The following is a 24,135-nucleotide window of genomic DNA, read 5'->3' as shown; positions in this document are numbered from 1 at the left end:
AATTTTCAGAAATTAAATCTTAGTATAGCGCTTAGAAACACAATTGCTTCAACTGGAGCTATCACGGTGCCTTGACAGAGGCATTCCCAACCGTCTGACACCACTCACGATGGAGTGCGGGTCGGTCATGGAGTCACATGTACCCCAGGTACAGTACCTTGGAAAATGAGGAAACAAAGACGTTTCACGGAGTCGGGGAAACTTTAAAGCGAAGTTTTTGTAGTGCACAAGATCCTGCCTTTCTTGTCCTGCCCCAGACACATTCCAGGGGGTTGGAGACTGCTTTGTGTGAGGACAGGCACAGCCCTATTCAGGTGCAAGTGTCATCTCCTCCCACCACTCTAGCTTAGAAAGACCCATCAGGATATGCAGGATACACCTCGGCCCCCTTCGTGTGACTGTCTGGAGTGAATTCACAAACAGCCCAACTGTCATCCTGACCAAGACGTGTATGCCACAGGGAGGCAGAGGCACAGAATGGTTAAGCAAGAAAATGCCCACTTTCTAAAAGTGTAATTTTCAAACTTAAAATTTAAAAAACAACTTCACTAAAAGATGTATTTTTAAATTGTGAGTTCAGAGTCCCAAAACTCCATATCTCTATTTGATGCCAATTGGAAATTACACTTAAAAGATATTTCAAGGCAATCGACGTGTTATCCTATGGGAGAGGGAGTCTTTGCAATAGTGAAAAACAAATTTAGCAGTATTTCACTATCACTGCACACACTGCCTATGGGGGTGCCTTAGGCCTAACTTAGGGGCGACTTGCATGTAGTTAAGGGAAGGTTTGGGCCTGGCAAGTGGGTTCACTTGCAAGACTGAAATAGGAGATTAAAACTGCCCACAAGGACACTGCAGTGGCAGGTCTGTAACATGTTTAGAGGGCTACTCGTATAGGTGGCACAATCAGTGCTGCAGGCTCATTAGTAGCATTTGACCTACAGGCCCTCAGCACACATGGTTCACCATACTAGGGACTTACTAGTAAATCAAAATATGCCAATCTTGGATAAACAAATCACAAATACAATTTAGACAGAGAGTACGTTCACTTTAGCACTGTCAGCAGTGGTAGAGTGCCCAGACTACTAAAGCCAGCAAAAAAGAAATGCAGCACATAGTCACAAAGTTTGGGGATAACCCTGCAAAAAGGGCTATTTAAAAACACCAGATTTATATTGTATATAGCTTACTCAGTGAGTTACTCTGTTTGTCACAGAGACCCTTTAGTTACCAGCAGTTGAAATCCTTCTAAAAATAGCACAGTGAACAAAGAACGGGCATCAATGAGCTGTGTGTGAACTGAAAAGCTAGCTTTTAACTTTTTTCCTTTCAAGCTTCCCTTATTCCAAAGTTGCTAAAAAAGGTTCATCTGGGTAATAATAGAGTCTTTTCAGCACAGGCAACCACTGTCAGTCAGTCAGTCAAAATAACTTTATTCGGCGTTTAGCCTTAAAAGTATACATACATACATAAAAGTCATCATAAAATACAGTACTTATGGCATTCATAAAAAGCAAATCTATTAAGTCTAAGCTTACCGCCCAAGCTTACTAAAACAGTATAAGATAATAAATACTTATAAAAGCGTATATAATGATAAGACAATATAGTAATAAGACAATGCCTAGTTTCTCTTAATAAATAGTCACATTACCAGTTCATATCGGTTTCTAATGGTGATAGCGGATTTAATAAAACTAAGAATAGAAATGCAGATTTGTTTGGATGAGAGGCTTTGGATGCCAGTCAATCCTTCTTTGTAGGAAGAAGTGTGCAAGTTACGCAAACTGGGTAATAAAAAGGATTTCCTGGGAACGGAGTAAAGTTTACAGAATAAAATAAAGTGGCAAGTACTTTGTTTCAAAAAGTTATCACAAGGGCATGGCGGTAGTGTTTTTTCCCACACACATTTTATCGGGAACGCCACTCTAAAATGGATCAGATTAAATCTAAAAAGTACGAGTAAAGAGTATAAAGAAGGGGTCGGGAACCAAACAAAATAAGGTGCTAGCAAGTCTGATGATAGAATTTGTATGTATGAATTAAAAGAGCTCAATTTCTCTGCCACTTGGTATCTAAGATTCATAACATGCTCTTTATGTTGAAGTTTACAATTTCTTTCGCATTAGCTGGCAGGAGCTCTGGTTTAAAATACATATACTCCAAATCCAAGTTTCGGAAGCCATTGTGAACAAAATTTAGCCATGGAATTTTGTTACAGTTTGTTAATGAAATACAATCTTTTACACAATCGTGTGTTAAAGTAGCCGCCGGATTGGACCATACTTTTATCCATAGCAAAAGTGGGGCAATATCTATCAAATCTGTAAGTAGCGGATTCCCAGTTCCTCATGGCATAAAATGTTTGCTATGTTCTTAGGTACCATAAGTAACCGATGAAGGAATTTATTCTCTGCAAGCTGTAAAATGCTTGGACTGGTATATCCCCAAAGGCCACCCTCATAAATCGCCGCCGAAACACATTTAGAGTTGTAGAGCGTGAGGATCTGATGGACCGGTCTATGCCCTAATCTGCGGGAAAGCGAAAGATTGCCTCAACATTTCTTGCCAGTTGTTGAAACTTAAAATTCAAATGGAATTTCCAAGACAGAGTGGAACTTAGATACAGACCTAGATAGCAAAAGTCTTTTACCTTTGTCAAAGTGTTCCCCCCCATTCTAAAACATTTGGTACGAGTGTTTTTAGGACCGCAGGTCATAACGTGTGATTTTTTAAAATTGACTTTGAAATCAAGCTCTCGTGTGTGTGTTAAAAAAAGATCCAGGAGAGTCTGTAGACCATTGGCTGTGCGGGCAATTAAAACAGCATCATCGGCATTTAATAAAATTGGCAATTGTCTAAAACTCATCCTTGGGAAATCCTTACCATTTTGGACCAAACAATTATACAAGCCGTTTATGTACAGTAAAAACAAGAAAGGTGCCAGTGTGCAGCCCTGTCTAACACCTCGATTGGAAACAAGGGGATGGGACCTTTCGCCGTGTTGTCCAAACTGAATTAAAATAGAGAGGTCAGAGTATAAGCATTTGATCAAATCTAACAAATCTTGCTCAATCCCCATTGTATCCATTATGTCCCACAGTTTTGCTCTGTTCACCATATCAAATGCACTAGACAGATCTATAAATGCTAAATGGATAGGTTCCCTTTTGGCAATAACATATTTACTGAGGATAAGATGTAAATTTAGGGCCTGGTCCACTGTGCCTAATCCAGGCCTAAACCCATGTTGAATTGGCGATAAAATGTTTGTCCTTACAACCCAATCCTCGAGCCGGGTCAGAATGACACTCCCCAGTATCTTTGCCGTGGAGTCTATTAAATAGATGGGTCTATAGCAGAAGGGGTCAAGCCTATTACCCTTTTTGAAGATCGGAACGATTATTGCCATTAACCATGAGGAGGGGATAGCACTTTGAATAGCACTGTTCAGAACATTTGTGATTAATGGAACCCACAGATCAGGTAGAGATTTAAATAGGTCCACCGGTATCCCATCAGGGCCAGGAGCTTTCCTTAGTTTCATTTTAGTTATTGCTGCACTGATCTCATGTGCCTCAAGTAAAATGCCGCTCTTAACTGGAATTGGAGTAGCCGAACATGGGAGGCCACATACCTCCCCTCCGTCATTGGGATTATTTGCAGATTGAAATACAGATGAAAAATGGTCTACCCAAACCCCCTCTGGTATCAAACAGTCGTCATCCCTATTTTCCTTTCCTGAAAAATATGGGTGATTAACCACCTTCCAAAATTGAGAGGGATCCCGTAGTTCTGTCGCTGCCATAAGGTCTTCCCAAGCGCTAGTGCGTATTTCATTCTTTCTCTCTTCAAGGACTGATTTATATCGGCCCCTGGCCTGTTTAATTAAATCCCGATTACATGGAATAGTTTTGATCGCTGACTTTAGATCTCTATGGGCAGCCGTACAGGCAGAATTGAACCACCGTTGAGGTTTTACACCTTTGGGATATTGGGCACACATCAGTGTCTGAGAAATAGCACAGCTTAAAGATTCGAAGGCAGTTATAAGGTGGAATGGAGTGGATTGCAGGGACAAGCAAGTGTTGATGTCAGCCTTATTTTGAGTAATAAGGTTTGTGTGAAAAGTGTTAGGGTTTACTCTCTCCCACCTCATGCGAGGGCCAGAATTTCTTTTAAACACCTCTTTCCCTTTATATGCAGTCCTAGGTAAGATTACTCTAGTTTTAAAGGATAGTTTTATACTCAAAGGGTTATGGTCACTGGCACAGTGAGATTTAATTTTAAAATCCACTATTGAACGTGAAAGTGAGGAATTAATAAGAATAAAATCAAAAATGCTGCCGTTAGTACTTCCTGTATAGGTGGGTGTTTCTCTTATCTGACTGTTTGCCATATCCCTTGCAAAAGGGAGATCAAATTTATAAATAAGGGTATTCAAGGCATTTCCTAAATTAGAGTGAATAAAATGAGTGAGTGACTCTCTGCCTTCTGTAGCGGCACCACATAAGTGAGGTAATTCATACTTGCATAGCTGAGCATTAAAATCTCCAACCCAGATCGTATCAAATTCCCTGTCCTGGAGTTTCCCGGCTGAGTCTAGTTGGTCTGTAAGCTCTTCGAGACTTCCTGGCAGAGCAACACTTGGAATGTTATTGTAAAAGTTTAAGAGTAAAATGTCTTTCCGTCCGGATATTGATAATAAAACTACTAAAAAAAAAGCAGAAGACCAAATCAATGAAACCTCAATTTTTGGAGTAATAAGGACACAAGTACCAGAAGGCCGCCACTTGCTCTGCCTGCTCTAGATGGAGTAGCTGGCTGAGATACAGAGTAGTAGCCGTCTAAATGGAAGGGTGCCATAAGCCAAGTTTCTTGAAAACAAATGATATCAAATTTGGATATAAATTCCAGCCATTCCAAATTTTCAACTTTAGAACGCAGCCCAGCAATATTCCAACTAATTAAAGATAACAATGCATTACTTTGCTGGGGCCTTTTCCCAGACTCCTCAGTTATGACCGTGTCTGTTGTAAGATGTGGAAAGCTAACTAGCTCGTCAGACCCTATGGGTGATTCCAAGAGTGTATGCACTCCCATCAGCTCTGGTTCCTGTAAACAATATTTTAGGAGCCCCAAGCCCTCCAATTGTCAATCAATTGCGTCAAGGGAAGAGTGATTTTGGGTACCCCCAGGGTCAAGGGTGGGGTTCTGTAAAGGTGCCTTTGTTAGAATATTTTTACCATGGGAAGCCCTCGTAGGAGGAAGTGATAAAGTGGGCGGCCTGTAAAAAAAGCTTAATGGATAGACTTTGATCCCACCTTCCCCTTTTGGACTCAATGGTAGAGACGCCAACAAATGATTAACACAATGAGAATTTGCAAAATTAATCACTATGCAATCGCCTTCATATGCTTTTTTAGACAAGCCTAACCACTTCACCCTTCTAGCCATAATTATTCTATTATTTAGATCATCTTGATGTCTAAGTTTTTGGCTCATCCAATGTGCACATTTCCTTATTAGCGCATGAGTATCTTCTTTCTGAGTGCAATCAAGAGGAGGAACGTTTGCTAAGACTAAAACATATGGCAAGCTATCCGGAGGAAGCTGTAGAACCTCCTTTGTACTAGTGGAAGATCTAGGTTTAGAAGCAGTTTCAGGCCTCAGTAAGGCAATCGCACCACCAGCCAAAGTAGACAGGGAATCAGTTAATAAGTCATCTTGGGAATTGCGGGTAGGTATGCGATGGAACGGGAGTTGGTTGCAATTCATTAAACAGTTAGCCTGCTGAGAGGCATTGGGATCAGACACCAATTTCGGAGTCGAGGGAGGGGAATTTGTACTAGATTTTAGAGTGGACTGCTGAGGCAGATATTCAAAAATAGTTTCTTGTAACTGCTCAAATTTGGAATCAATAAGTAATGTTAGCTTCTCCTCTAAAGACGAAAAAAAAAGGTTTGAGGATCGAGTCTAAGTTGGTCAAATGATTGTCTCTTAGAATCCTGTAGTCTGAGCCTAGTTCGCCCAATAATGGAGTTTCCTTTGGAAAAGGGTCGGCCGGAGTATCCAATGGTGTAGAAATACATTCCTTAGCCTTAGTTGGATATTTGAGTAACTTATTACACTTACGGAGTCCTCCAGCTTTCCTTTTTTTGGGGGGAGGGGGAGTGTCAGCTAAATGTTCGATGTTAGCTGTGTTAAAGGGCTGTAAAGAATGCAAAGCATTAACGTCATCTTCAGGCAGAGGCGAACTGAACTCACAGGGAGCAATTGAAGAGACTGCAGACTGTATATAAGTCGTGGGTTCTAAAGAGGTTCTTTGAGTCAAGTTATTTGCCACCCCAATTCTTTCTTCCACTTGGACAATTTCAGTTTCAATGGCCCCGATAACTGAAGATAAGTAGCTAGTTATTGATGATTGGACGGGCATAGCGTGTGCTCCATCGGCCCCAGGTGTGGTGGTCTTTCTTTTACCCATCGTCTTGCAAATAATAGTGGGGCAAAACGCCAATCTAAGCCGATATGAGTAAAATACAGGGAAGCAATGGCAGTGTGAAAATAGTAAATAAATAAGTGGAACTGCTCTCTTAGCGGATCTTACTTAGATGCCAGTTACTTAGGACCTCCTAAGCCATGAAACCCAAATAAGGGGGGTTATGGAAGAACAATCACAGGAGAGAAAAATGCAGTACCTCTTAGGAGTCCAATGAGCCTGATCCTGAAATCCCAAGGGAGTTCTCAGGGGGGTGGCCCAGCCCAGCCTCTTCCGGGCGCTGACGGGCGAAGGATGGGCCCGTCCTTGGCCCGGTCTTCGCCCGGGCGCCGCCTGCGCGCGTCCCGCGACAGCGGCAGCGCGAATCAAGTTTAAAGGGCTCCTGCCCTGTGGACCGCCTCCAAAAATGCGCTTCCCGCGACAGCGGGAGCGCGAATCAAGTTTAAAGGGCTCCTGCCCTGTGGACCGCCTCCAAAGACGCGCTTCCCGCGACAGCGGGAGCGCGAATCAAGTTTAAAGGGCTCCTGCCCTGTGGACCGCCTCCAAAAACGCGCTTCCCCACTGAACCACTCAATTATGTTTTATTTCCAGACTTTGTGTCTCCTGCACCTTATAACATGCATTGCCTTATGTGAAAACCCCATGTGCGTTGATTTATATGTTTGTATGAGTCACTATTTCTGTATATGTAGTGTTGTGAAGAACTCTGACACCATACATTAGGATAAATAGCGCTATGAAAGTAACCGAATAAAAAAATAAATTAGTAAGTAGTATTTACATCAATAGTCTAATTACTCAGTAAGACATACATCTGACATTCTTACACTGTATGTATATCTCTTACATAGAGGTAATGAACAAAGTTAACATGTGCCTCCAAAACACAGTGTTGTTTAAGATCTTGTGAAGTAATAACAAGCTAAGTGTCTTTCTTTCCCTCCATTGAATATCTAGGTGTTAGACTTCGATAGCACTGAGTCAGGATGGGACTCAAAAAAAAAAAAAAAGGATTGCTGATGGACCTTTCACTGAGATCTTTGTTTTTATTCCAGATGGAAATGAGAATAGGAAACCTCCTACATGGTGTTGCTCTGAAGTAAAGCAGACAATGTGCAGCTTCTGCTGAAAGAGCCTTGGTGTCTGCAGATTACACTGGGACAAATTTAACGTATTTCACTGATGGCCCCCGCAATTTGAGTTCAAGGTCAATAATAGCTGCAAGATCCCCCTCACATCCTGCCCTGATTATATGTACAGAAGGAAAAAGTATAAGCTGGTGCAGAAGATGAAAGATGACATGAGGTATACAAATGCAGGATTTAAGAAAGATGTAGGGATAAAATTGGCCCTTCATCCCTGGCCTCATCACACCCAGATGGGCTTACAAAACTGGTCATGACCTACATCCTGCTGAACATGTGAAGTTCCGCTTTCATTTGCAATTGGATTATATATGGCAATCGATCTGTGTGCTCCGCTGAGAGGCCAAGAACTGCATGTACATTTAATATGAAATCCTTAATGACCAACTGGCAGATACTGTAAGAAACTCATTCTGATTTTAGCCTCAGGGCTCTCAATCATGCCCATCCTGAACACCCATCCACAATCTAAACTCACACAGACACCTGGAGGCGATCCCGTTCATAGTATGTACTATACCATAGCATTATTTTGCATGAAAATAAAACTACAGAAACCCGGCATCTGGAAAAAGAAAATATTCTTGGGGATGAAGTAAAGCACGTGAAACGTAAACAGGTACTGTTTTGCTGACATGGCTTACCTTGGGGGTTTTACAGTCATTGTTGAGAAATCAATAAGTGTTTTTGCCTTTAAAGTTAAGTGCATGTATACAGACAGATATTTCAAAGTCAGTTTGAGGACCCACCCCACGTAATGTTGATTGTGGGTGAACGGGATTAAGCAGCTGCACGGGCTCATGAGATTGCCCAGGTCAGCGGTGGTCTGCCAGCAGGACAGTCCGAATGACGAAGGGGAAAGAAATGGGATGGGACAAGAGGAGTGATGACAGTGTCAGCAGAGCTGAGGCAGCATCAGGGTTCAGATGTTGAGGGGAGGGTATTGTCAAAACATATAGGAAAGAGGTCTTACAGAGACCCAAGCAAACACATCAGCTGCATACCAAGACTGGGAGCTTTAGTCTAGGCAATAACACAGGTACTGTATTACATTTAATTTCAGATTATGTCGTCACGGTGAAGTACTTTAGAGTAGAAGGCAAGGATGGGAAATGGTCAGAGTAAGTGAATGTCTTTTTTCTGGCCGCTCATGTTACTGTGGTGACCTTTGCAGCTGTCAAACACAACTCTTCTTCTAATCTTTCACATTATTGCTTCATATTTAAGCACACTTGTTGATTGTCTACCACAATCACAATGTTTATTTTCATTGTCGTCCCATACTGTCACGAATGCCTTGTAAAATAAGTTTTCCTTGTTCCAATATCTTCAGGCAGTATGACTTTGTTTCAAGTCATACTGGAATTTCTTTAACACAAGGGTTTTTTCTTAATATATGTGTCATTGTGTGGTGCTACTTCTGCAAGATCCATTCAATATTCTTTTTGGAGCCACATTACTTAAATAGCTTTGACGTTCCAGTTCTTAGATTTTATTAAGGCTGATTATGATCTGTTTATGCAGAGTTAATTCAGGAGTACCAGGCTCCAGTTTGTATTTGTGGTAAGCGAAGTGCTGATTAGACAGTCATAGTGCGGACTAGTTGTCAAAAAGAGTTTTTAATAGAATTTAGGCATGACTGTAGAAGTCGATTGGCACCTAGTGTACTTCCTCCAACTATATGTATACTGAACAGACTTCAAGAATTAACTTTAAAGTGTATTCTGAAGGCTATTTTTCATAATTTGGGAGTTTCATCTTTAAATTGGTTTTGGGCTGATACTGCTTCTGCGCTGGGCTGAATTTGGGCGTGTACTTGGACAGCTTTTGGGCTCGGGAAGTCTCTATCTGACAACACTATGCGCGCCTGTGCGCAATTTCCTGACTCTTGCATATCTAGCGGACAGAGTTGCAGTCTTTTCAATCACGTTTAACCTCCTGTAAAGCCACATGTTTTCGTAAATTTAACAAGACCACCCTTTTTGGAAACGGATATAATAAAATCGTTCATTTAACAGACAGGCGTCCAACTCCTGTTTTCAATCTCAATTATGTCAACTGTCCACATGCTCGGCTTCTTACCTGCCAGCCTCCACCGCACAGGCTGTGCCAGTTCGAGGAGCCGTTGCAGTTCCCGCACTTCTAGCACTCTCTTTTCCGACTGGGGCTGCTGCCCCCTTCCAGCAGAGGTTGATTCAGAACCGTACCACCGGACGGCAGGGTGTCCAACCCAGCCGATTCTGGTCAATATTAGATGTGGTGGAAGGCGCTGCCAAAAGAATGTTGTACGGTTGCTGCTGATGCGCAGGGGAGCAAACAGGTGTCCCCTGCCCCGCAGGGACACCCAGCTGCGACTCAGCATCCCCGCCGCCCCACCATTTAGCAGCAAAGCCAAATAGTAGGAACTCATGCCGCTACTCCTTAGACACCACTAGATGAAACAGCGCCTTCGGCAGAATAACCCCGTAGTCAGTGAGGTGGGCACTGTCCTATCTGAGCGTGCTAGTAGACCATCTGTAAGCAAGATAGTGCGCATGGGCGGCGGCGTGTCCTGAGCGGAGGCCACGTTAAGCTCAGGCATAATTGCTTCACTATTTCTGCCTGCCAGAAAGACAGACGGCACGAGCCCAACTCGTTCCCTCAGAATTTGGTTTAGCCAATAGGAGGAACTGCCTGACAAGAATATGGCCGTCATTTCAAAGGCGGGAGCACGCCTATATCCGGGATAAGATTTCCGTGACCAAATCTCCCTAATACTTTCTGCAGGAAAAGATGTTTGCTGGCTGTCTGGCCGTAGCTGATAAGCCGGGCGTTCCTTTAGCAGACTTATCTCTTGTAGGGCGGCGACTCCACCAGTGCGGACAAGTTTTACGGTTAGCTTAGAGACTCGCAAGTGACCGCCCCTGATCCAGCTAGTGACATATTGTCCCTACCTTGTCCTGTCAACATCCAGATTCAAGAAAAAAAGAACTGTTATCAAATCTGAAGACGTTCTTGAGGATTAATATTTCCACTGCGTGTAGGTGTTCTTTAATTGCTGTTCCCTGGCATGTCTCGTGTTTTTGCCTGTTAAGAGCATGCTCAGGTGTAACGCTTCTTGCTGAGAGGAGGGAGTGCAACTAGACTTGAATTTTGGGAGGGGCTAATATTTCAGGCAGTGGGGCGCGGGACGATCATCAGAGGCGGTATGAGAACACTCTGGGAAAGCTAACATGTCTGGCTGTACTGTGCTAATGCATGCAAACAGCAATTGTACATTCCTGCATTATGTTGGATTTGGCACATTAATTCCAGATCTTTTTACCACGCCAGTGTGCTTCCTTGAGGCATTAAACACTGTTGGAGCTTCAGGAGTGTCCACTAGACCTGCGAACATCGGATGACTGCAAGATGGTTCGTTCAGAGGGAGTCCTGCGCCTGATGCAGGTCTGACCCACGGAAAAGAAAGCACTGAAGCACCAAGAGCTCTGAGCTCAAAAGGTAGACATTCACAGAGCGGGATACCTGCTCACATTGTGTACATACATACAGACAAACACAGTCTCTCTCTCGCTCTCCCTCCCCTCGTTCTGCCACATCCTGTCTCCAAAAGTTGATGAATCATTTTTCAGTTTCTACACTGCAGTACTTCATTGAAATGGACATTCACAGTTGTAAAACGAAAGAGGCAATATCGTAAATTACAACTTTAAAGCAAGTTCAAAATCTGTGACCTATAGGTTAATTTTCCTTTTACAAATACACCTATATGTCCTGGTCAATCTTGCACTTGGTCATAATTTCCTTTTCTCTAAATAAAAGACTGTTGGACAAAGGAGCTGCACCAGAAATTACTCATGGGAAATGGTGTTGGCAGCCATGCTTGTGAACAAATTAAAGCTGTGTAAACATTAGATATTTTCTTGTAATGGTGAGCATCAACAGCACAAAACACTGCTGCATGATTAGAGCAAGACATATGAGGCTAGACAGGCAGAGACAAATAACCAAAGACCTGCCCACTCTATGTTTCCCCAATGGTGTAACTCAGTAATTCTCAACCTTTTGACTTCTGTGCCCCCCCCCCCCACACACTTTAATCTGGGGAGCCCCTACTTACTGGAAGCCAGGGACCACAGCCTAAGCATTGTTGATGATTTGAACCACAAACAACACACACAAAAACAAAGAAACAAGCATTTATCAAACAAATAATAACACATTGTACCTAACTTGCAAAAAATATATATATAAAAAATGTAATTTTAGTAGGAAGGTTGGAGGTTTTCTAAATTCAATTGAAGCCATTCATCTTATTACACTCTGTTTGAGGCACCTGCACCACTCCCACAAATCAATCTAATTTAATTATTAGCCTCCAATTTCAAATTCCTTGATATTTACAGTATGTTTTAAAATTGTACCTTTAGCCACTTGATTTTTATACACTTTAGTGATTTGTTAATATGAATTTTCGCAGCAATGGCTGATCCCGTGAGGAGGCTTTGCGGACCCCCAGGAGTCCCTAACCACCGGTTGGGAACCACTGGTGTGGCTCATCAATTTAAATGCTAAAGCTATCCAATACGAGCTACTCTACTGTAATGGTACTAAAACAAAAATATAATTTTTTTTAAATAAAAGTCTATTAATTGCACAGTTAAACTTGTGTTTTTAATAGCATTTTTTCATAATTTATAAATGTAAAATTTTCACAAAATTTTGCATTTCACATTTGTTTTCTTTATCTAGGATATACCCATTCACAATTAACAAAATGTTCCTCACACCAATGGTTCCCAAAGCAGTATACCACTCACACCCCGCCATGTACTAAAAAAAATCACACACTCACTGTCATAGTTAAATCATACAGCAACCACTCTCACCATACATCAGATTATTCATACTGAAAAAACATCGTAATAACAGGCCAAAGACCACTGGGGTGAGGTGCTGGAAAGCAACCGAACAGGCAAAATTAAAGTCAAAGTACATAAATGGCTTCTACCAGTTTCACAAAGTATCCATGAAACTTAACTGAACATTTATATAACTTACTTTGATTTTTAACAGTTACTATTCTTAGCCATATAAGCCAACAACAACATACATATACATTTGAAATTACTATAACTTTTCGTTTGGTCATCCTTTTATGCCCTTCAGGTACAATATAATGGTCTCCAGATAACAGTTTAGTTGGCGCCAACACGCATTTCTGTGAACAAAACCACAATAGTGGTCATCACCTTCTTCAGGGCGGAAGATGGATGAACCTAAAGGCAGGGGCAGAGGGTAGTACCCAGGAAAACACTCCCCACAAGAGAAAGTAAACTAGAGACGGTCCTAATGCACGGGGACTCAAAGCAAGTACGCATCGCTGGAAAGAGCGATATACTTCACTGTCTCCAACATACTAGATCAACAAAAGAGATATTTTCCAACAGACTTTAACGAACTGATAACTAGAAAGGTTCGAATTCCATGCAAAGGGCCCAACAATGAGCTCAAGGGCCGGACACCAGCCAGTGCAGCACCCATGTTGTCGTTTTAACCCTTCTCAGACGAACACCCTCATCCTCTACCTTCTTCACAGTCTGTGCTTTGTTGTGAATGCCTTCTTGACAGTCTCTGTTTTTATGTCATTTTCGCATGTACCTTTGATCTATGTTTGTAACAGGGAAATTTAGAAAGCGTTGGCAAGAACAGGCAGAGGGAAGGAGACAATGGTAAATAAAAAGACAAAAGTGGAATGTTAGGGATGGGAAGTGGTAGTGGGGAAAAATGAAAAAGGAGTGTTGAGGCCTCGATGACATTCTACGGACAAATAGACAGAAGCCAAAATGCACTGTAGCACATGGGGTTGAACGCTCCAGTCTTGGCAGAAAAGCAAAAGGCAAAGAACCAACCTGTAAAATATAAACTCTTGTCTCTGGGCACCAAGCTTGAGCTTCAAAATCTACTCTTCAGGCAGACATTGAAAAGAAAGGAACCATCTGGATTGTGACTCAGCAGCAGTGCATTAACCCACAGGACTACACTTGCCAGTTTGAAATTGCATAGTGTAGTCAAAGGCGGGGCAGGTAGCAGAAGACTGCAAAAATTGGTCATCTCAAGGGACAGCAAGGTCCAGAGTTTGTGCAGCCACGATGTGTTTCAATTGAGCCTTTGAAATGTGTGAGCCTTAGCTCTCCTTTCTGAGCCAGAATAGGTACCCAGGGACATTTTATACAGAATATGCCTGCTGGGACATCTGTTAAAAGGCCCTATCCCCACTAATAAATGACAAGGTGACCCTCACCAGCAACCACAGAAATAAACTAAGTAGTGTTTGTACCTCTATTTACCAATATCTTATTTTTTAGCTAGTACTTGAAATGTTAAGAATCAAAACCACAAATCCTCTCTTCCAGAATGCAAGATCCAGTTGGTAGAACAGTCTGGTCTGCCTGATGCACAGATAATCGTTACACAACCATTATTAAAGAAATAATAAACCCTTTCTAACTTTTTTGCATTTACATAGTGCTTCCTATCCCTTGACATGTGTCAAAAGCGCTATATAAATGTACTTATGTATAATAAGATTAATCACATTATATCTTAGAAGCACTAAGCCAGTATCAGTAAAGTTGAGGAGAGAGCAGAGATTGCCTTTCATGCTCTCTCCTATCTCAGTGCTAATAGGCACGCATTGTCTTTCCTGTGAAACAATGGTGAAAGCTATAATACCTTGCCCTGCACAGCAAAAGTATGAGTTCTCTGCCATAGTATATTGTGACTCACGGGTGGAATCCACCCACTCTTGTCAAGACACTTCGAAGTAGCAGCAGACGCTGAAGGTGTCCTGTAGGAAACTAGCATCTTGCCTGGCATGTTACCCCCATATTTCACTGTATATATGTTGTTTTAGTCTATGTGTCACTGGGACCCTGCCAGGCAGGGCCCCAGTGCTCATAAGTATGTTCCCTGTATGTGTTCCCTGTGTGATGACTAACTGTCTCACTAAGGATCTGCTAACCAGAACCTCAGTGGTAATGCTCTCTCTGCTTTCCAAATTGTCACTAACAGGCTATTGACCAATTTCACCAATTCATATTGGCATACTGGAACACCCTTATAATTCCCTAGTATATGGTACTGAGGTACCCAGGGTATTTTGGTTCCAGGAGATCCCTATGGGCTGCAGCATTTCTTTTGCCACCCATAGGGAGATCTGACAATTCTTACACAGGCCTGCCAGTGCAGCCTGAGTGAAATAACGTCGACGTTATTTTACAGCCATTTACCACTGCACTTAAGTAACTTATAAGTCACCTATATGTCTAACCTTCACCTGATGAAGGTTGGGTGCAAAGTTACTTAGTGTGTGGGCACCCACGCACTAGCCAAGGTGCCCCCACATAGTTCAGGGCAAATTCCCCGGACTTTGTGAGTGCGGGGGAACCATTTCACACGTGCACTATACATAGGTCACTACCTATGTATAGCGTCACAATGGTAACTCCAAACATGGCCAGGTAACATGTCTAAGATCATGGAATTGTCATCCCAATGCCATTCTGGCATTGGGGAGACAATTCCATGATCCCCCGGGTCTCTAGCACAGAACCCGGTTACTGCCAAACTGCCTTTCCGCGGTCTCCACTGCAGCTGCTGCCAACCCCTCAGACAGGTTTCTGCCCTCCTGGGGTCCAGGCAGCCCTGGCCCAGGAAGGCAGAACAAAGGATTTCCTCTGAGAGAGGGTGTGACACCCTCTCCCTTTGGAAATAGGTGTGATGGCTGGGGAGGAGTAGCCTCCCCCAGCCTCTGAAAATGCTTTGATGGGCACAGATGCTGCCCATCTCTGCATAAGCCAGTCTACACCGGTTTAGGGATCCCCCAGCCCTGCTCTGGCGCGAAACTGGACAAAGGAAAGGGGAGTGACAACCCCCCTGACCTGCACCTCCCAGGGGAGGTGCCCAGAGCTCCTCCAGTGTGCCCCAGACCTCTGCCATCTTGGAAACAGAGGTGTTGCTGGCACACTGGACTGCTCTGAGTGGCCAGTGCCAGCAGGTGACGTCAGAGACTCCTTCTGATAGGCTCTTACCTTTCTTACTAGCCTATCCTCCTTCCTAGGTAGCCAAACCTCCTTTTCTGGCTATTTAGGGTCTCTGCTTTGGGGAATTCTTCAGATAACGAATGCAAGAGCTCATCAGAGTTCCTCTGCATCTCCCTCTTCATCTTCTGCCAAAGGATTGGCCGCTGACTGCTCAGGACGCCTGCAAAACCGCAACAAAGTAGCAAGACGACTACTAGCAACCTTGTATCGCTTCATCCTGCCGGCTTTCTCGACTGTTTCCAGTTGGTGCATGCTCTGGGGGTAGCCTGCCTCCTCTCTGCACCAGGAGCTCTGAAGAAATCTCCAGTGGGTCGACGGAATCTTCCCCCTGCAACCGCAGGCACCAAAAGACTGCATCACTGGTCCTCTGGGTCCCCTCTCAGCACGACGAGCTTGGTCCCTAGAACTCAGCAACTCTGTCCAAGTGACTCCCACAGTCCAGTGACTCTTCAGTCCAAGTTTGGTGGAGGTAAGTCCTTGCCTCCCCACGCTAGACTGCATTGCTGGGTACCGCGTGATTTGCAGCTGCTCCGGCGCACTCTTCCAGGATTTCCTTCGTCCACAGCCGAGCCTGGGTCCCCGACACTCCTTCCTGCAGTGCACAACCTTCTGAGTTGTCTTCTGGCGTCGTGGGACTCCCTTTTATGACTTCGGGTGGACTCCGGTTCACTTTTCTTCTAAGTGCCTGTTCAGGTACTTCTGCGGGTGCTGCCTGCTTCTGTGAGGGCTCCCTGACTTGCTGGGCGCCTCTTCTGTCTCCTCATCCAAGTGGTGACATCGTGGTTCCTCCTGGGCCACAGCAGCATCCAAAAACCCTAACCGCGACCCTTGCAGCTAGCAAGGCTTGTTTGCGGTCTTTCTGCGTGGGAACACCTCTGCAAGCTTCTTCACAACGTGGGACATCCATCCTCCAAAGGGGAAGTTTCTAGCCCTCTTCGTTCTTGCAGAATCCACAGCTTCTACCATCCGGTGGCAGCTTCTTTGCACACTCAGCTGGCATTTCCTGGGCATCTGCCCACTCTCGACATTGTTGCGACTCTTGGACTTGGTCCCCTTGTTCCACAGGTACTCAGGTCCGGAAATCCACTGTTGTTGCATTGCTGGTGTTTGTTCTCCTTGCAGAATCCCCCTATCACAACTTCTGTGCTCTCTGGGGGTAGTAGGTGCACTTTACACCTACCTTTCAGGGTCTTGGGATGGGCTATTTTTCTAACCCTCACTGTTTTCTTACAGTCCAAGCGACCCTCTACAAGCTCACATATGTTTGGGGTTCATTCGTGGTTCGCATTCCACTTTTGGAGTATATGGTTTGTGTTACCCCTATACCTATGTGCGTCTATTGCAATCTATGGTAACTTTACACTGCTTGCATTACTTCCTTTTGCTATTACTGCATATTTTTGGTATTGTGTACATATATCTTGTGTATATTTGGCATCCTCATACTGAGGGTACTCACTGAGATACTTTTGGCATATTGTCATAAAAATAAAGTACCTTTATTGTTAGTATATCTGTGTATTGTGTTTTCTTATGATATTGTGCATATGACACCAGTGCTATAGTAGGAGCTTTGCATGTCTCCTAGTTCAGCCTAAGCTGCTCTGCTATAGCTACCTTCTATCAGCCTAAGCTGCTAGAAACACCTCTTCTACACTAATAAGGGATAACTGGACTTGGTACAGAGTGCAAGTACCCCTTGGTACCCACTACAATCCAGGCCAGCCTCCTACATTGGTTGTGCAGAAGCTGTGGATGGTAGAAGCTGTGGATTCTGCAAGAACGAAGAGGGCTAGAAACCTCCCCTTTGGAGGATGGATGTCCCACGTCGTGAAGAAGCACGCAGAAAGACCGCAAACAAGCCTTGCTAGCTGCAAGGGTCACGGTTAGGGTTTTTGGATGCTGCTGTGGCCCAGGAGGGACCAGGATGTCGCCACTTAGATGAGGAGAGAGAGGGGGCGCCCAGCAAGTCAGGGAGCCCTCACAGAAGCAGGCAGCACCCACAGAAGTACCGGAACAGGCACTTGCAAGAGGAGTGAACCGGAGTCCACCCGAAGTCAGAAAAGGGAGTCCCACGACGCCGGAGGACAACTCAGAAGGTTGTGCACTGCAGGTTAGAGTGTCGGGGACCCAGGCTTGGCTGTGCACGAAGGAAATCCTGGAAGAGTGCACAGGAGCCGGAGCAGCTGCAAATCATGCGGTACCCAGCAATGCAGTCTAGCGTGGGGAGGCAAGGACTTACCTTGGACAGAGTTGCTGAGTTCCAGGGACCACGCTCGTCATGCTGAGAGGGGACCCAGAGGACCGGTGATGCAGTCTTTTGTTGCCTGCGGTTGCAGGGGGAAGATTCCGTCGACCCACTGGAGATTTCTTCAGAGCTCCTGGTGCAAGAAGGAGGCAGGCTACCCCCAGAGCATGCACCACCAGGAAACAGGCGAGAAAGCCGGCAGGATGAAGCGATACAAGGTTGCAGTAGTCGTCTTTGCTACTTTGTTGTGGTTTTGCAGGCGTCCTGAGCAGTCAGCGGTCGATCCTTTGGCAGAAGGTGAAGAGAGAAGTGCAGAGGAACTCTGGTGAGCTCTTGCATTCAGTATCTGAAGAATTCCCCAAAGCAGAGACCCTAAATAGCCAGAAAAGGAGGTTTGGCTACCTAGGAAGGAGGATAGGCTAGCAACACAGGTAAGAGCCTATCAGCAGGAGTCTCTGACGTCACCTGCTGGCCCTGGCCACTCAGAGCAGTCCAGTGTGCCAGCACACCTCTGAATCCAAGATGGCAGAGGTCTGGGGCACGCTGGAGTAGCTCTGGGCACCTCCCCTGGGAGGTGCAGGTCAGGGGAGTGGTCACTCCCCTTTCCTTTGTCCAGTTTCACGCCAGAGCAGGGCTGGGGGATCCCTGAACCGGTGTAGACTGGCTTATGCAGAGATCGGCACCATCTGTGCCCATCAAAGCATTTCCAGAGGCTGGGGGAGGCTACTCCTCCCCAGCCCTGACACCTTTTTCCAAAAGGAGAGGGTGTAACACCCTCTCTCTGAGGAAGTCCTTTGTTCCGCCTTCCTGGGCCAGGCCTGGCTGGACCCCATGAGGGCAGAAACCTGTCTGAGGGGTTGGCAGCAGCAACAGCTGCAGTAAAACCCCGGGAAAGGCAGTTTGGCAGAACCCCGCTCTGTGCTAGAGACTCGGTGGATCATGGAATGGTCTCCCCAATGCCAGAATGGCATTGGGGTGACAATTCCATGATCTTAGACATGTTACATGGCCATGTTCAGAGTTACCATTGTGACGCTATACATAGGTAGTGACCTATGTATAGTGCACGCGTGAAATGGTGTCCCCGCACTCACAAAATCCGGGGAATTTGCCCTGAACGATGTGGGGGCACCTTGGCTAGTGACAGGGTGCCCACACACTAAGTAACTTTGCACCCAACCTTCACCAGGTGAAGGTTAGGCATATATGTGACTTATAAGTTACTTAAGTGCAGTGGTGAATGGCTGTGAAATAACGTGGACGTTATTTCACTCAGGCTGCAGTGGCAGGCCTGTGTAAGAATTGTCAGAGCTCCCTATGGGTGGCAAAACAAATGCTGCAGCCCATAGGGATCTCCTGGAACCCCAATACCCTGGGTACCTCAGTACCATATACTAGGGAATTATAAGGGTGTTCCAGTATGCCAATGTGAATTAGTGAAATTGTTAGTGACAATTTAGAAAGCAGAGAGAGCATGACCACTGAGGTTCTGGTTAGCAGAGCCTCAGTGAGACAGTTAGTCATCACACAGGGAACACATACAGGGCACACTTATGAGCACTGGGGCCCTGGCTGGCATGAGGTACTGGGTTTTTCAGAACCGGTACTGATCCGGTAACCCAGCGGTGCCAGGGTACACCCAAAGACCTCGGGTACTTTCCTGATTCAGACTACAGAAACTCAGAGTCTTCTAGGTGAAGTCAAAGATCGAATTTATTGGCTGCAACCAATTGACAAGTGTCCTAGAAGCACAACAGCACGATTTGTATGTTCTCAGGAGACTGTGTTTCAATGCAAAGTCAGGTTTCCTTATATACAGTTTTTTAAGCTTCAAGCAAACATTCTTGACATTTTGGTTGGTCATTCACATGTTTTCACTACAAAGGAAAAAACAGTGTCATGATGAAACCTCATATTTCATGTCATCCAACCCATAATAAATTACCCGGCAAGGCCTAGTATTTTACATCAGATAAGTGTGGACCCCCAATAAAAACGGGCACCTCCCCCTCGTAAAGTAAGAAGAAGAAAAGAGCAGGTGCAGGTGTGAGCAAGATTAGGCAGGGTGTGTGAGCGATAATAAGGGTTTTATGGCATGGTGTGCCTTGATGCTATCTGATTCGGCCACTGGGAGAGGGACTGACCAAACAGGTTTGGCCTGAGGCAATGGTTCCAGCTTGCCCAGGTCAGAGAAAAGTCAATCAAGGTGTACGTGTCCTTGGAATCAAATCTGACTGTATTATAAGCCTATGTGAGGGCAACTTTTAAAATGGCTGCCGTGTATAAAATGGGAGCCACGAGAGCAGGACGAAAATGGCGATTTCGAGGTGAAAACGCTGCTGGAATTGAGCGAAAATGCTCATGCTTAGTGTACTAGTCATTATCGGTCTTTTGATACTAAAATCGTACTGCTGTGGCGAAGTAAATTACATGGGTCCAGAATTTTTAGAACCACAAACCCTCCTTTTGCCCTTACATAGGCAATAAACCTATTCTCATGCTAATCTGAGTCCAGGTCTATGTTTATAAGGCCATGGAGATGTTGCTGGAGCAAAATTCTAGTACTTGGTAACTCTCTCTGGACAGGTCTCCTCGAACATGAAGTAGCACAAAAGGCCACATATGGCAGGACAAAATAAGGAATACCTCTATCTGCAGTAGGTGGCATAAGATCACACACCCAACAATTAGTGATGTTCACTACTAACTAGTGTTGATGCAGAAGCTGTACAAAAGAATTGCTTACAAATTCTGATCTTCTAACCTGCTCATGTTCAGGAAAAGGGTGAAAAGAGTGCAAAGAAACAATAGTAGGAAAAGACATAGGTTGGGAAGTGGGTGCAGAAGTCAATTGAGTAGAGAAAAACAATCCCACCCATAAATGACAACGTCATGTTTAAAAGACACTAGAAAACACGTTATTAAGAACATATAGACAACGGGAGAAAGTAGTGACCACTATTTACAAATGAAATAATAATTTTTCACAACCCTAACCAAAAAGCAAATCCTAAAATTATCTAGTAAAATTTTTAGGGCTCCTCTGCATTTCAGTAATTTTTGTATGTTCAGGTGGAACAGTGGTGACTCATCAATGCTCTAAGGTGAAAAGGGGGTACTCTTTCCACAGAAAATGGACTTTATTCTGCTTTTACTAAACAGAATAGTACTTTAAAACAATGCCAGCAAAACAATCAGTCTCCTAACACCTAGTCTATACAATCACACGGAAACCTCTTGTGAAACCAACTATGCCCAGAGTCCGTTCAAAAAGCCTCTCTGGCAGGCTTCTATTGTCCATCAAATTTTCTTTTGTTGTTTTCTTTCGCATGGGCCTCTCAATTCAGGCCTCTTCGTGAGAAAAGTACTGCTTAGTTGAAGTGCCCTCCTGGCAAACACCCACAGCTCACTCGAAAGTCTCAATGTCTTAAAGCAATGCACCAGTGTCTCTCCTCTGTGGCAGATACTACAAACAATGTGCTCTTCATTGATCAAGGGCACAAATCATCTCGTGCAGACCCAAGCACCATTAATTGGGAAATAGCTCAAGCTCAGCAGCACTTTCAGACTCCAACACTCATTATTTAGTGTCAGAGGACGCTCAAGCTGCTCTTTCATGGGCACCAAAATATAGTGCCTTTTTCCAAACTTGAAATCTCCGGTGCACTGCCCTTCTTCCGTTGGAGCAAAGAAAAGGGGGTGTGTGGCCAAAACTCAGGCCAAGGGGCTCAAGGGATTGCACACTGTCAGAGGTTACCAGCACATGACAGGTAGAGAAATGAAACCTCAAAACAGCTCTGCCATCAACAACAGGAATCCTTCTCTTTAGCTCTTTTACACTGAAACTTTGGTTTTGTGATGTCCAACGCCGTCTGATGGAGCAAGTACGATACCATGCGCTGGCGATCGCTGTCCAGCTTTGCTACTTCCTGGGTGCTGAGACTGTAGGGCCAAGACGTCCGTCTTTCATCTGTAGCTGTCACTGATGGGAATTAGGCTTAAATCAATGTCCTGCAGGTTATTATGACTTGATACCCGCAGAATCTAGTGACGTAGGAAGTGTGCCACAGCTGTTAGTTTCCTTCAATTTAGTACAAAAACAGTTCATGGTTTTTAACAAGGGGACTGCAAGCAGGTGGTCTGCAATCTTCAAAGGAGTAGCCATACACCATGGGCATAAAATACAAAGACAAAGGCAGAAGGGCAAAACAGGGTCTGTAGCATCTTTAATTCAGTTCTCTCCATTATTCTCTGCCATCTATAGCTACATGAGAATTCTATCTGAATGGATTTCCTCACACAGTGGCATTGTCTAATGGGGTAAACACATATTTGCCTCAATGATTAAGTCTAGGTGTTCCTCCTTACCTTAGAACATCTCAATAGAGAAATCACATGATACCGATTATCAGGGACATGTAGAAACCTTCCTTTAAAAACTGTGCATCAGGTGCACTATGCAATACACAGGCTAATAGTCAAATGTGCAAACAAAAAGACAAGAACTAGAGGGTCCTGATATTTGCATGACTAGGACACATCTGATCCCACAAAAAATTAAAGTAGCAGGAACAGAAGGGAACCGAAAACCAAATTAAAATAGACATTGAAAATTCGTCATGTTCAAAAAGGTAAACATAAGATATCTCCTATTGAGATGGAAAACTTGTCTTACTATAATATTGAGTCAGTTAACCAGTCTATCGCTACCCTGACAGTCAGGCTGGAAAACATTGAAGCAGGCAAATTCTTGAAAACCAGTCTGGTCATACCAAAGGGAATTATACATAACATGGGGGTCCCTGGTACATCACTGCAGTCTGGAAATGTGAACCTGAACAATACATCAATAATAATAAAAGGGCTGACTGGTGAAAGGAATTCGAAAAAGAGAAATGGGACTAGGACATAGCTAAAATCTCAATAACTAAGCATGGTGCGACATTGGTCAGGGGAAGTAACCAAAGAAAAAATCTATAGAAAGAACAAAAACAATTATTTGGGTGATAGTCAGGCATGTGACACAACACCAAGAGTACGGGTGATACACAAAGGCCAAAGTTACACAAATTTTAACTCTACCGTTGGCGACTACACCATATACGGTACTCCTAGCTAATGTTTCAGTTCCTTCTTCAGGAAAAAATGAAAACCTGGTTTTCTTTTAAGGAACGAAAGCCATATGCTACTTCGGAAACAGAACATCATTAGCTAATGTAATATAGAAATTAGGCCACCTTGAGTCACAGATCTATAATTTCATCCTTAGGTCCAATCAAGGATACATAAATGTAGGGCTGCCTGTTCCTTTAAGGGAAGGGGCAGTAACGTGACTAACTGCAGGTGACACACTTTGATCCTGTATATCTCTTTTTATTTTCCTTCAATACCATTATAGCCAAATAGACATTCACTGGTGAAGTGTTGTCTTTTATGTTCACAGCATGAAATATCATTATCTGTGGAATTTAGTAACCAGAACAAGTTCAACCAACTGTTGCGTAGCGATGGGCATCGTCATGACCATCCCCTCACAACACAGGGGAGCTTGTAATAGTATCAAAAGCAGCAACAAACATGCAAAAAACAAATAAAAAAAATAATAAAAACGCACAAAACGTCAAGCCATCAGATATACTTGCTGTGTATCAAGCACAAAAAGCATAGACAAAACAATAGCATGTGTGAATAAGCGGTGACACACAACACCATGTCATGTACTTTATGCACTGTAAACCTGCAGCCCAAAACCCAATATTTGGGCCTGTTTAATTTGTCAGGTTTAAAATCCTTACCCTCCTTTTGACAGTAGATCACCAGGCAATGGAAATCTGCTGTCAAATATAACTTTACTGTTTCTCTTCTAACATACAGGACCAGCAAGAACAATTCATGATAGGACCAAATACATGAAAATAAATTTCCATTACTTAACTGTTACCCTCTTGTAAGTTACTTCGCAACATCAAGCCACCTTAGTTTTACCTTTCTAAAAGTAAAAATTGTTACACTGACACTCCATATTAATTTGGCACCTACAATTTCCACTGTGAAAAATAAGTCTTAATTGGCAAATCGTTCTCATTAAGGCATGTAGCCTTCAAAATTTTAGAAAAGGGCTGCATCTTATTTTCTGTCTAAGACTTAATGCAA

General features: G+C 43.9%; 1 protein-coding gene across 2 annotated transcripts in view; it reads right to left on the bottom strand.

Moving 5' to 3' along the window:
• The window catches only part of ABCB10 (ATP binding cassette subfamily B member 10), a 1,288,341-nt gene extending 1,278,151 nt beyond the window's left edge, over positions 1-10,190 (bottom strand). For both annotated transcript variants that reach the window (XM_069234944.1, XM_069234945.1), the window contains exon 1: positions 9,733-10,190. In XM_069234944.1, the coding sequence (XP_069091045.1) occupies positions 9,733-10,060 (328 nt within the window). In that variant the 5' untranslated portion in view covers positions 10,061-10,190. The remainder of the gene's footprint in view (positions 1-9,732) is intronic.
• Positions 10,191-24,135: the final 13,945 nt, after the last annotated feature.

Source organism: Pleurodeles waltl, chromosome 5 (assembly GCF_031143425.1).
Source record: "Pleurodeles waltl isolate 20211129_DDA chromosome 5, aPleWal1.hap1.20221129, whole genome shotgun sequence".
NCBI classification, from domain to species: domain Eukaryota; kingdom Metazoa; phylum Chordata; class Amphibia; order Caudata; family Salamandridae; genus Pleurodeles; species Pleurodeles waltl.
This window is presented reverse-complemented; position numbering and strand designations above follow the sequence as displayed.